The sequence below is a fragment of the Sapajus apella genome, unplaced genomic scaffold (genome assembly GCF_009761245.1).
Source record: "Sapajus apella isolate SASKATOON/1434 unplaced genomic scaffold, GSC_monkey_1.0 scaffold72, whole genome shotgun sequence".
Classification (NCBI taxonomy): Eukaryota; Metazoa; Chordata; class Mammalia; order Primates; family Cebidae; genus Sapajus; species Sapajus apella.
Window position 1 is genome coordinate 9,791,146 of NW_022437012.1, and position 13,960 is coordinate 9,805,105.

A 13,960-nucleotide genomic window follows, 5' to 3' on the forward strand; every position below is an offset into this window, starting at 1 on the left:
ACAGTGGTATACAAGTATTTTTAGTCTCTGCTTTCAATACTTTGAGGAGCCTACAAGTAGACTTGCTAGAATTTACTTTTTATTTTGAAATAATTTTACTGGCACAGAAAAGTTGCAAAAATAAAACAGAGTTCAGGCATGCCGTTCATCTAGCTGCTGCTATGGCAGCTTCTACGAAACTACAGCACAGTGGTCAAAACCAAGAAATTAACATTGGTACCATAGTATTGTCTAAACTACAGACTTTATTTGGACTTCACCAGTTTTTCCACTAAGATCCTTTTTCTGTTCCTGGATCCAGTTCAGGACCCACATTGCATTTAGTAGTCGTGTCTCCTTAGTCACCTCTGACCTGTGACAATTCAGTCTTTCACTGTCACCCATGACCTTACCACTTTTAAGGAACACAGGTAACCATTTTTTGTACACTTTCTCAATTTGGATTTGGCTCATGTTTTCCCATGATGTGTTTGAAGTTTTGCATTTTTAGCAAGAATATCCCAGAAGTGATGTACTGTTCTCAGCACATCATTTTAGGGGGCGTATGATGTCAATATGTCATACTGATTGTGATGCTAACCTTGATCACTTGGTTAAGGTAGTGTTTCCCATGTTAACTACGAAGTTACTCTTTTGCTCTTTTTCTCTATAGTAGGGCTAATACTTTGGGACTATGTGAATATCCTGTTATTCCTCAAATTTTTGTATCATACAGCAGTGGATTTGTATAGTATCACATACTATATAAATAATTATAGTATCATATAGCAGTGGATCATGTCTACAACAGTTATTACTGTGGTATTCTGATGGTGATTTTCTGTTCCCTCGTGATTTTTTTGTTGTTGTTGTTGTTTTGTTTTGTTTTGTTTTTTTTGAGATGGAGTTTCGCTCTTGTTACCCAGGCTGGAGTGCAATGGCGCGATCTCGGCTCACCGCAACCTCCGCCTCCTGGGTTCAGGCAATTCTCCTGCCTCAGCCTCCTGAGTAGCTGGGACTACAGACACGCGCCACCATGCCCAGCTAATTTTTTGTAGTTTTAGTAGAGACGGGGTTTCACCATGTTGACCAGGATGGTCTCGATCTCTTGACCTTGTGATCCACCCGCCTCGGCCTCCCAAAGTGCTGGGATTACAGGCTTGAGCCACCACGCCCGGCCCTCCCTCGTGATTTTTTAAATGCGTGCAAAGCAAAGAAGCCCATCTCTTTTCTTACTGCAGTTTCTACAGACAAGCCTTTGGGAAATGAGACAAGAGTATCTGAGATTAAATTGGCAACTGACACATTTTTCTTAATATTGCCTCTAAAGGTTTTAATGACACTGTGGACACTGAGTATTTTTTCCTGGAGAAAAAAAAAAAAAGGACACTCTTAAACAATCTGAGCATTGCCCAGTGAATGATGTAATGTTTCATGGATCAGATCAGCCAGTGTGACGTTATCAAGAAAAATATGTTAGTTGTTTTCTATCAGTTGCCATCATTTTGTAATTTACTTTTTGCAGAGGTCATGGAAGGTTTTCATTCTTCATGCTGTAAGAAGAGAATATGCATTAGAGCTGTCACACTGGCATTTGGTTCCTCCTGTCCCTTCATCCCTTCAGATTCCACCAGCTCTTAAATGTGATGCTGTTAGAGAAACTGTGGGATCCTTTCCACAGTTGCTCAGCGAGTGACCTCACACAGATGACTCCAACCGTCTTAGGCTCCCCCAGGAGGGCAGGATGCAGAGGGGAGTTGACAGGTGTTTAATGTGTCCCCACAGGATGGTACTAGTTGCTGCATTGGGAGAATTCATCAATGTACATTTCCTGTTTTTCCGGAGCTCCAAATCTGATATGAAAGAGTTATAGGACAGACATATAATCAGTGGAAGTGCATGAAAAAATAGCTAAGTGAATTCAGGAGGGGAGTTGAACTTAGAGTTGTGCCGGGTGGATGATGTGCAGGGTTAGCTGCTAAGGGGATAGTGGAGGGGCTGTGCTTTAAAGGGAAAGGAGAGCAGGTCTCAAGCCAGAGAAGCATGAATACTGACAAGCTGGGGAGGCCCCAAGAAGGGCAGTTTGCTTTATGCAAGAGGGCAGATGGTAATCTGATAGCTGGCTCCCTCCGGCAACGTCAGACAGCACTGAGAGGGACCAGTGAGCTTGATCTCATGACCAGGTGGGTCACCCTGTCCTGCTCTGTCAGCTCACAAAAGTCCCCCAAATCCCCCTAACCAAAGAAGCTTTTAATGGGAAAAGAGCTGTCAACAGGTCTATTTCTAAGAGTCAAAAATTCCCAGAAGTTATTTTTCTTCCTTAGCAAATGGAAACATTGTAACCAGAGTATGCATAATTACAAAGCTAATCTTGCATATCAAGCAGTAATTGATCCACATAAATTGATTATATCAACTTCATGTATGTCTCTTTGCCTTCATTTGAAAAGAAGAAAAGTCCAGATATCTAAATGTGAGTTTAGCTTGGTTTTTATTTTTGCATTGGACCAGTTTTTCAAACCGTGATGTCTACTCAGAGGGGGAAAAGTTCCACAATGCCTTAAGTAATGTGGCTGGTTCAGATGTTTTTTTAATATAAATTGGATTTTTACCTTTACTTTGGGAAACATATGAGTAAGTTCTTGATCATTATTCTCACATTTTGTAAGCCATTAGAAATACTCTGGCTTCAGGAGTTTTTTTTTTTTTTTTTCCTTTTTTTCCATAAAGAGAACTCATGTTCTCCTTGGAGATTTAATAGCCAGTCCGAAATAATGTCTCATATTTAGTAAGATTTTCATTACTTTTACAAACTATACTCCAGTAAATTTACTGATTGATATACAATGAAATAGCTTAGATCAGATGGTTCTCAATAAATTAACAAGAAGGAACCTAACATTCAGAGGGGAACTAATGAATCACAGAATGCCTCACTCGTAAAGTTAAGTAAACATCAGTAAATGTAAAAGGATAATAGCTCAGCATTTTGTATTTTCAGAGTGCTAGGAGCAACCTTGTAAATAAGCAGAGACCTTAAAAGGCGGAAGAGGAGAGAGACTGCTGAAATGTAAATTACTGAATAGTGACATTGTTGACAACTTTAACTTACCCTGATTCTGTCAGAAAAACTAATTAGTTTGTTCTCCAGGCCACAGAATGAAAATGATGTGACATTTTGCTCATCATCAGAAAATACAGGCCTAAATTCAGTCCTGAATTTAGTTTGGCAAGTTTTAAAAGCTGGACTAAAAGGCTGGTGTTTACGTTGGGCTTTTGTCTTTGTCTTTGTCTTAAGAACCCAAAGACATGCTTTAGAATTGTTACCTTCTTTTTTGTCCAAAGCTAAGAAGTTGTTGAAGGACTTGGATTTGAAATTGGCTCTTCGTCTTTCTGGCTTGTATGGTCTTGGGGGAAGTGTAATTGCCTCTCAGTCTCAGAATCGTCATTGATGCATAATAAACCTGATAAATAATGTTTGTGCAGGAGATTAGCCGGACACCTGGCCCAACCTAGGGCTTCCTTGATAAGTGTTGAGTCCAAAATGTGTGCAGAGAAAAAAGAAATGGAAGATTCCTGAGCTCTGTGGGCCTGCAGAGAGTCTGTAGCTTCCATCACTGACCATAGAGCTGAGCCAAGGAAAAGGGCACCTGTTAGAAGGGTGGGAAACTGAAGAGGCGGATGAGGGGGTGCTGCTGGGTAGAGACCAAGATAACCTGCAGCCAGCAGAGGCTCACCGCTGGGCCCAGGGACTTGTTGGGCTTCCTGCCTTGAATAGCACATGCATGCTCTTGGTGTGGTAGGATACAAAGAACAGTGGCTAAGGGAAAGATGGAGGGGGTGCCAGTTAATTCCTCCAGCCCTCTGAGGATACTGGAGTCTGAGGAAAAGAGGAGAATCAGCTTGGCTTCCAAAGCAAAGGCCTCAGCACTGCCAGACCCAATATTTCCTATTATTATAAATATGAGATGAAAGTTGTAAATTGTATAACCTTGCCTACCTATGTAATTTCAAAAGGGAATAATTCTCTAACTCAAATATGATGGAGAAATAAAAGGAAAATAATTTCTAATAAAGTAATACATATTTCAGTCTTATGGAGTCAAGAACTATACTGTCCCATTCCCAAGAGTTATACCAGACACTCTGATGCCTTGTTCCTCCTCACTGAGTGTTTTTATTTAAAAGGAGTGAAACATCCAGCTGAATATGCTCAGCCTTTTTACTTAAAATTGACATTATGAAGGAGGAGCAAAGCCTGAGTGTGTTTACATTTACTCACATATGAACAGAATTGCCAGTAATGCAGTAGCTCCAAATATAGACTATTGTAGGTATGTTTTACTGGAGGTTCTGACATCCTCAGTGGCATTGACTTTGCTGCTTTGATCTTTCTGAAATGGTGACAGCTCATTGATGACATTTCAGATAAAACAGAGCACAGACATTGCTTCATTTACATAATGATTATGTCTCCGGATAATTCAGTGTATGTTTAAACTGTCAAAAAGTTAGATTCTGGCTGGGCGCAGTGGCTCATGCCTGTAATCCCAGCACTTTGGGAGGCCGAGACAGACGGATCACTTGAGGCAGGGAGTTGGAGACCGACATGGCCAACATGGTGAAACCCCGTCTATACTAAAAATACAAAACTTATCCAGGCATGGTGGTGTGCACCTGTAGTTCCAGCTACTCAGGATGCTGAGGCAGGAGAATCACTACTACCCAGGAGATGCAGTGAGCCAAAATCACACCACTGCATTCCAGCCTGGGTGACAGTCTGTCTCAAAAATAAATAAATAAAAAGTTGGATTCTATAAGCCCACATGAAAGCCCCGCAGGGCGTTTGAAAGTTTCATGGGCAGTGGACAGTTCTTCCTGTGCGGGACTGTCTTGCACATGGTGCAGCAGCTTACATCCCTGGTTCCCACCGATAGACTAGGAGTAACACTCGCTGGTTATTATGGTATCTGAAAATGCTCTCACACAGGTCTAGAATGCTCCCTTTACAACATGACCTTACAGGGATATGAGGATAGAGGCGGAAACAAAATGAGGGGGTAAATTTGCTGTATTAAAGAATGGACTCAACTGAGCGCAGTGGCTTGTGCCTGTAATCCCGGTACTTTGGGAGGCTGACAAAGGAGAATCACTTGAGGCCAGGAGTTTGAGACCCACCTGGGCGACATGCAGAGACCCTGTGTATACAAAAAAAAAAAATTAGCCAGGGATGATGTGTACATCTGTAGTCCCGGCTACTCGGAATGCTGAGGCAGGATGATCTCTTGAGTCCAGGAATTTGAGGCTGCAGTGAACTATGATTGCATCACAGCGTTCCAGTCTGGGCAGCAGAGCAAGACCCTATCTTTGGGAAAAAAAAAAAAAGAATGGACGTTTCATGAATTCAGAATTGTCACTGTTTGCACTTGGTTTCTTTGACCACACATTGTTTTTAAAATAAAACCTCCTTTAGGATAAAAACTGCCATTCCTTGTTTTTCTGAATGTCATGGTAATGATTATTCCTGAAACCACTTAAAAAATTCTGTGTATTTCTGATGGTCTTATTTTTTTTTCTTTCTATCACCTTTTGTATGCACCATTACTTTAGCCTCCTGGGACTTTACAACCTTGATTTTTCTTGGAATTGTCTATGGTTACCTGTCTGTCTTAGCCAGGCTAATAGGTAGATACTGGTTTGATCTATTAATAGGTGATTTTCAAGGCTGGGTTCTTGATGTGATGTTGAGGGTTAGTGCCACCTGTAGCAGCTTTCTTGTCACCTGGTTATGACATTATCTTATTTCCAAGTGGGATTCAAGATGGAGAACCATCACTGTTTAATTGTTATCTGCTTATGGATGATTTTGATCATCAAGGGGAAGGACAGAATGTCTTGTTACCTACATAAGTATAACTCAGTACTGTAAAAAGCATAGCACTCCATCTAGCACAGAAAGTTATTTTAAAAATCGCTTGTGAGACTGAGGTGTTTTGTTCTTTTCCAGCTGACATCCCAGCATCCTTACGCTGAAGTTTTCATCGGGCGGCCACACGTGTGGACTGTTGACCTCAACAATCAGGAGGAAGTAGAAGATGCAGTGAAAGCAATTTTAAATCAGAAGGTTGGTTTCTTTTATTCTACTTTCCCTCATTTCTGATGTAACCTGAAATGGGTATAAAGCATCATAGGTCCTTGGCTTTAGTAAACAGATCTTTTCCACGTCAGCTTAACCCTGGAGTTAGAAAATAACCAAGCTGTAGGATTTGGCCCGGGGATTTCATGAATGTTCTGTGAAATGGAAACAGAGCTGGTATCCTGATATGGGCATGGATTCCATAGGCCATTTCAACATGACTCTGGATCCCAGGCACAGGAGCAGGAGCTGGAGTCATACTTGGTTCAGGGATCTGATTGTGTTGCTCTCACAAAGATCTAAAAAGATAGTCCTGCATCCTCTATAAAAGAGCAAGAAGAGCAAGGAATTACTGGGAAATGTTTTTATAGAAAATCTGTTTTTTTCCTACCTAAACATTTTGTAGAATTTTGTAAAAATAACTATATTTCTGGCCTCTTCTGATCAATTCAACAGACATTTGTCAGGTACTTGTCATACACAGAGTACTCTCTGAGCCACCTGGGCCTGGGGTTAGGGGACAGGGTGTTTACTTCCATAAACATAGAGGAGGCTGGCTTCCCACCTGTCAGAAGTTTACCATCCAGTAAAGACGAGTTCAATTAATCCTGTCTCCCAACTGAGCCTGCCGTGGACTTTCACAGCTACACTCTACTGCTGTACTTTGATGGGAGCACTGTTTACACTTGGTTATGATGCTTGAAGAGAAACCAGTGTGGGCATGTGGGAGGGCAGGCTGGATTCACACAGCGTGGGTTCAGTTCTAGCTCTACCACTTACTAGCAGCTTCCCTTCATTTATAATGTAGGCCTAATATTACCATTTTATTGGTCACTTGTGAGGAGTAAATGAGATAATTTATATAAAGTGCTTAAATTCAGTGTCCTACTACACAGTGTTTAGTCAATAGTAAGTATTCTGATTTTTGTTGATAGTCTAAATGTCTACACCATTAGCAACATGAAGTCAGGAAATACATGTCTCATTTCTGTATTACCAGTGCCCACATAGGGATTTTTTTACCCAGTGGATAGATGGGAGAGAGGAATAGATGTTTGCAAGTAAGTATAATACAAGGCTGAATATGTTCAGTGCCAAAGCAACATGCAAACACTCCAGGAGTGGAAGTTGTGGAAGCCTTTCTGGAGAATGCAGCCTTTTAGTTAAGTCTTATAGATGAAGATAATTTGCAAAGTAAAACTGAGAAGTGGACCCAGAAGGGCATGAGTTCAAAGCACAGTGTGACTGAAAGGGAAAAGGCTGGAAAGGCATATATCCTGGGAGGGATAGCCAGTTCACCCACGTGGAGGCTGTCTTACCCCTTTGGGAAACAAAATAGGATAATCAATTTGTGGCCTGAGGAACTGCTGATGTCAGTTAATTCAGAACATCTCCAGGGGAGTGAGGGCACTCTGATGCATTATCTGTGTTCTGTCTGCTTCAAGGTGATCTGGTTATGGGGCTTTGGTGTCAGCTTCCCATTGATGATACATACAACCCCAATCCTAGTCTGAGCAGTTTAGGGCAGAAGTCCCCAACCTGAGGAGACGAGCTGATAAAAAAAGTACCAAATGGAATGTGATTCCTCTATGCTGCCTCAAAATATCTGCCACACGCCTAAAGCTTCACCACTGGAGTCATTCCTGTGGAGGGTGAAGGTTCTTCTTTCTTGATTCTCCCAGTCCCTTAGTATGTGAGCTTCCTAGGGCTGTAACACACTAGTACAGACAACTCAGTGGCTTAAAGCAGCAGAAATGTGTTCTCTCTGTCCTGAAAGCAAGAAGTCTGAAGTCAAAATGTCAACAGGGTCACGTCCTGCCCCTGAAGTCTCTAGTTGGGTATCCTTGCATCTTTCAGCTCCTGGTAGGCCTAGGCGTTCCTTGGCTTGCAGCCTCAAAGCTTTGATCTCCGCCTTTGTTTTGTGTCTTCTCCCTGTGTTTGTCTCTGTCTTTTCCTTTTATGCAAGATTAGGGCCCAGCCTAATTCAGTGTAACCTCATCTAACTGTGTTACATCTGCAAAGACCCTAATTCCAAGTAAGATCACATTCATGGGTACTGGGAGTTAGGGCAGCATATCTTTTGAAGGGGCACAGTTTAATCCATAACACTTAGGGTAATGTGTGTGCTCTTGAGGAGAGGAATTTAAAAGCTGAGGTAGAGGCAGAAAAGAAAAACACACCAAGAAACATTATCATCAAACTGCTGAAAAGCAAGGATAAGGAAGAAAACCTTGAAAGCAGCCAGAAAAAAATGTATTACATTAGAGGAATAATGGTATTAAAGAAGCCAATTTCTCATCAAAAATAATGGAGACCGTAAAAGGGTCCTCAGGAGCCAGAATATGTGGGGCCTTTCAGTAGGCCATGGTAAGTGTTCAGGGGTTTTTTTATGGAGTATTTTTGTGGGTTTTTTTTTTTGGGGGGGGGGTGTTTTTAGTTTGTTTTTAAGTGTGTTCAGGATTTTATAAGTATGATGGGAAGTTTTGAACAGGGGAATGAGATAACCTAGTTTACATTTGAAATCATGAAGAGAAATTACAGATTCTGCTTAACTCAAAATCCTATAGTTAGTAAATGGAGGAGCCATGAGTCAAACCCTGGCCTCCTGGTACCTTCTAAGACCGTTTCTTACTGAATGATGTCAAACCACATCTGTCAGGTCAGACCATGGAGGGCTTCTCATGGAGGCTGATCTCTGAAAGCAGTTGCCTGTAGGAGTTATTCCCTGACTTGGAAAGGTGAGTGGGTACTAGTGGAGACAGGAGATCTCACAAGAAGGGAGGTCAAGAGGAGAAAATGGAGGGGAAGATAAGGGAAAGTTTCCAAGGTCAGCAGGAACTTCACAGTGCCATCTGCAGGCATCCCTCCTGTGGCCCTTGCCATACGAGTAACAGTCTTTTTTTAAATAACAAAGCAGGATACCCAAGAATACTTCCTTGCTTCTCCATAGGTGTCCCAGCTTGGGTTTCTCAATGACTGGATATGATTTAGCATTCTCCTTCACTCTGTCCCCCAAAGAGGCCTTCATTTGTTCCTAAAGAACTTTTATGCAGAAAACTGCCCACTCTCCCACCTCCCCTGTCCACATAACAGCTTTCACTTCCAGGGCTTGCCAGAGTTCTCGAGAGCTTTCCAATGCAGAAGGCCCTGCCTGCCCTCACCCACAGCGTCCAGCAATATAGACCTCCCTCCCTCTCACCCCTCCTCTCCCTCCCCTCCCTTCCTCACTTCCTTCCCTTCTTTTCTCCCTCCTTCCTTCCTTCCCTCCCATCCTTGCTTTTTGCTTGTCCTTTACAGGAAAATTGTTTGGCTTCATATCCTTTAAAATAGTGAATGGCCCCAAAGCAGTGAATGAGTCAACATCCCTTTGGTTAAACTGGGCTTGGTTGGTAGGAGGACAGAGGAAGAGTCATTTTTCTGTATTTCTGGCTCTGAACACTTTGAATTAATTCTCTTTCGTTTTCTAAGGGATTCCCTTTGGATATGTTGTTGGAATGGCACTTGAGTACGTGGCATGCTTCCTAACACATAACGAAATCTGTTTATCTCGTGAAAGATGACCAATGGATGTTTATTTCACTCTACAAATCCTACTTTAACACTGATTAATGAACCCAGATATGCCGTGTTTTCTGTTTTAAATCATTTCTTCTATGAAACTTTTGAGAGGAAACATCTCTAGGCCGGCAGTATGTGTGTCCCTAGTCCCAGCTACTCAGGAAGCTAAGGCAGGAGAATTGACTGAACCCAGGAGGCAGAGGTTGCAGTGAGCCAAGATCGTGTCACTGCATTCCAGTCTGGCAAGAGAGTGAGACTCTGTCTCAAAAAATAAAAGAAAAAATTTTGACATTTTGTGTGAAGGGCTGTGTCTGGGTTAGAGAGGGAACAGTACGTTCAAAAGCTTGAGTTGCCAAGGAACTAACTGAGAACATGAAAGTCAGTTCTTCAGAGTATTTTGAGCTCTTCAGAGATGAGCTGTCTAGGAATAGAGTGACCTCTCTGTTCTTGCAGAATAGTCTGCCATAATATTACAGTATTTACGGCTTAGCCTCTTTTAGCTATATTCAGACAGATGTAGGCCACTGTGGCCCACATTTATCCATTTGCTCAGCATTTGAAGACAAGTAAAATTTCTGAACATCATGGTTGAAGATTTTGATTTAATGTGTGATTTGACACACAAGAAAAGGGGAGAAGATGCCCTGAGACCAACTGCTTGGCTGCCACTAAGGAGTGTTATTTCTGTTCATTGTCCCATTTTCAGCAAGCTTCTGGTTTGCCTAGTTCTCCACCCTATAGACTTAAGCAAAGACTTAGGAAGTAGCTGGTGAAGGTGCCCCCCGTCTACCCTGTTGCTGAGAGGAGCTGTTGGGCTCTCTGAAGCAATAATAGACTATATTGCTGGTGATTTTCTCCCAAATGAAATTTCCATTTTAGATTGGTAATGCCCCTGAAAACACAGGCCTCATAGTGTAGGCAGACACTGTGCAACAGAGATGAAACCCACATTTCTTCCCCTTCTCTAAGGTGTCACAGTATTCATAAGATTGCCTCCTCTACCCTAAAGAAGCATCCTCTAGAGTTCCCTACTCCTCTCAAATAAAATCTAGGCTCTTTGATATAGAAATCTCAAGCCTTTTTTGGAAATTCAGTGAATTTTCCACCTTATCTCACCAGCTTCTGTAACACTGAACTGCAGTTACCTGCTGTCCTTTCATGTTAGAGAGCACACTACTTGCTCCACCAAGGATGTGTTCAGCATCTTGGCCCTCCCCAGTTTGGGCTTGCTAGACTCACAGCCTGCCTTAAAAGCCCAGCATGAGTAGAATTCTACTTTGACTCTTTAGCCTCCCACAACCTCCTAGCTGAACTCCTTGTGACACTCTTTATTTTTGCACCCTGAATTCTTTGGGTACATGCTGATCTCCCCTACTAATGCAGACCAATGCTTTGGTCACTGTTATGGATCCTTAAACTGCTCGTTGTGTGCATTGTATGCTTTAGAGCAGTGACCAGGCATTCATTCAACTGATGTTCACCAAGTTCCTACATGTGCCACACTATGCCCAGCACTAGAATGCAAAGATGACCCAACAGCATGGACTCTGCCCTGTGGAACTTACCTGCTAGCAAGTGATAACTGCCACCTTTTTTGAATGCCCACTATGTGCTAGACAGTACACTAAGCACCTTTTTTCTCCCAGATAGTCTTCACAGCTTAAGAAACACAAGTTTTTCTTATTACCCCTTTATATGCGAGGAACCCAAGACTTAGAGATGGCAAGTAGTTTCCTTAGAGACCCATAACTAGTAAGGATCACAGTAAGATCATGACTTGCAAGTCCATAGTCAGCCCTCATGAGGCCACCTCCTGGTGTTAGCACCGTGTATTGAGTGAGTCGGTGGAGGACTGGGCAGGCAGTAGATGCTCTCTGTCCTTCTCCTTCATGGTATCATGTTCTTTTTCCACAGATTGAGCCATACATGCCATATGAATTTACATGCGAGGGGATGCTACAGAGAATCAATGCTTTCATTGAAAAACAGGTAAGCCTCATTAGAAGTCAGTTTGTCTTTGCTGTGTACTGCTTCCTGTTACCCCATTGGGCTCTCAAGAACAGTTAAGCACTCACTGTTTTTCTGTGGCTATTTTCCTGTTCTGGGATTCTCTAGAATCTGAGATTCTAGATAATCTGGGATTATAATATAGATAATTCTAGGTAATATAGATAATTCTCTAGAATCCCAGATTCTAGATAATCTGGGATTATAATATAGATAATTCTAGATAATATAGATAATTCTCTAGAATCCCAGATTCTAGATAATCTGGGATTATAATATAGATAATTCTAGATAATCTGGATAATAGTAGCACTGTCATGATCACCCAAGAGAACCAGTATTCCCTTGGAGTAGATATGTTCCTGATGACAGTAGAAGGTGAAATGGAAACTTATAACAGGAGAGATGAGATGGTTACTGTAAAGATGCCCCTGACTGTCGTGCCCTGACTGGGTTCTGAGGCTCATCAGGAAGACTTGGGAGGGGAGAGAGACAGACAGCTTTCTGTTCCTGCCTCATCTTCATTTCTCACCTTAAGAAAGGCAAGAATAAGCAGCTGTTTCTAACCATTCTTTTAATAATACATGTTCAGCAATTCTAAATGTTAGGACTTTTTAGAGGTTTTCAGACATCTTCTAAAAGCAAGACCCTTTGTCAAATGAAACCTTGTAATAAGTATATAAAACAAATAAAAAGCAGGACAAAGCTAAGGAGGTGCTGAGAGTCCCACCTTCCCCAACAAGGTCTGGAAACTGCAGCATGTGCTCCTGGAAGTAAAGGCCAGGAGCCTGTTGCTGTCATTTTATAACGTTTTCATTCCTTGGACTTCAAAAGCAACTTAGAGCTAGAAATAGACAGACTCAGAACCCCTATGGGTAGGAGAATATGAACTCTTTGACTAGATTCCAGAAATAAGGTGCTCTTCTTAAAGGGTAAAGCTTTTTTTTTTTTTTAAGGCAATCAAAGGATCTTTACACAATAGGGGATGAGGATGGTGCAAGCTGAAAATAGAAATGCTGTGTTGAAAATCTAATTAGGCCCAAGGTGGGCTTCAAAGGAAGACTTGGTGGTTTGAGGAGACTGAAACTCTGGCGAGCAGCCGACAGTCCTGGGTGCTGCCGTTGGAGCTGGGAGCCATGGTCATGTACTTCAGGGTGTGGTGTGTCTGATACGCTGAGATTTGTCAGCAGCAAGAGGACATGCGCTACAGCCAGGCCATGTGGGGTTTACTCCTGGCACCATGTGTTTCTAGTTGCATGACTTCGTCATGTTACTTGGCCTCTCTATTCCTTAGTTTCCTTATCTGTAAAACAAGGACGATGCTGATGGGACCTACTTCATAGGGCTGATGTGAGAATTGAATGAGCTAAGACATACAGAGTGCTTAGAGCAGAGCCTAAGTGCTCAATAAATGCAAACTGGTACTGTTGATTATTTATATATTATGCTATATTGTATTGTAATATACTACTTTGTAATATAATTACTTGGTTTCATGAGAAACCATTTCAATCTTTATCTTATTCCGCCCTTATATGACACCGGATTGGCAGTATCATCACAACTCTACCAACCACATCCATACAGATTTTGTGCCAGTGTGTGCCAAACACATCATAAAATATCATCTTATTTAATTCTCACAGTAATTCCTGGAGCTGGTAGTAATAACCCCATTATTTAGATAGTGGAAACCAAGACTCACAGTTGTCAGACTCACAGGTTGTGGAATCAAATTCAATACTGGTTTGATGCGAGGCCAAGTGTGCACCAACAGTACTTACCAGGACATCAGGAGATGGAAGGTGTCCAGAGCTTTGCTTCCCATCTTCTTGCATCTTCAAGGGCTGCTTACCCTTCCTGCAGCTGCAGGGAAGAGCTACAGGGCCTCCTTCAATTGTGTGTCTTAAGACATCACAGCTCTTGCCGCCATCTTGGTGGCTATCTTGAGATCATACTAAGATCCCTAACAACTGCTGTTGAACCCTCTTTGCCTGTCTCCACTTCCTCTTAGGGAAAATAGTTGCTCAACCACTAAGCATAAATAATTCTTGATCAGGCTTATTTGAAGGCTTTTATTTCTCCCCTGAGGCTCAGGAATTCCAGCCAGTCTTTAAATGTTATCAGGTCCTCTGTAACTCTTGCTGGGTTTCCTTTCAAACAGGAAGGTCGTGTTCCCCAAATAGTCCTAGCTAAATGCTCCATAATGCAGAGGCTCCACCTGGCTTCACCTCTGTATCCCTAGTACCCTGCTATTTACATGGTCAGTGCACAGTAACT

General features: G+C 42.1%; 1 protein-coding gene across 8 annotated transcripts in view; it reads left to right on the top strand.

Annotated features, from left to right (window-relative positions):
• The window catches only part of MGAT5 (alpha-1,6-mannosylglycoprotein 6-beta-N-acetylglucosaminyltransferase), a 325,249-nt gene that overhangs the window by 287,212 nt on the left and 24,077 nt on the right, over window positions 1–13,960 (top strand). For all 8 annotated transcript variants that reach the window (XM_032250746.1, XM_032250745.1, XM_032250744.1 and 5 more), the window contains 2 exons: window positions 5,987–6,103; window positions 11,588–11,662. In XM_032250746.1, the coding sequence (XP_032106637.1) occupies window positions 5,987–6,103; window positions 11,588–11,662 (192 nt within the window). The remainder of the gene's footprint in view (window positions 1–5,986; window positions 6,104–11,587; window positions 11,663–13,960) is intronic.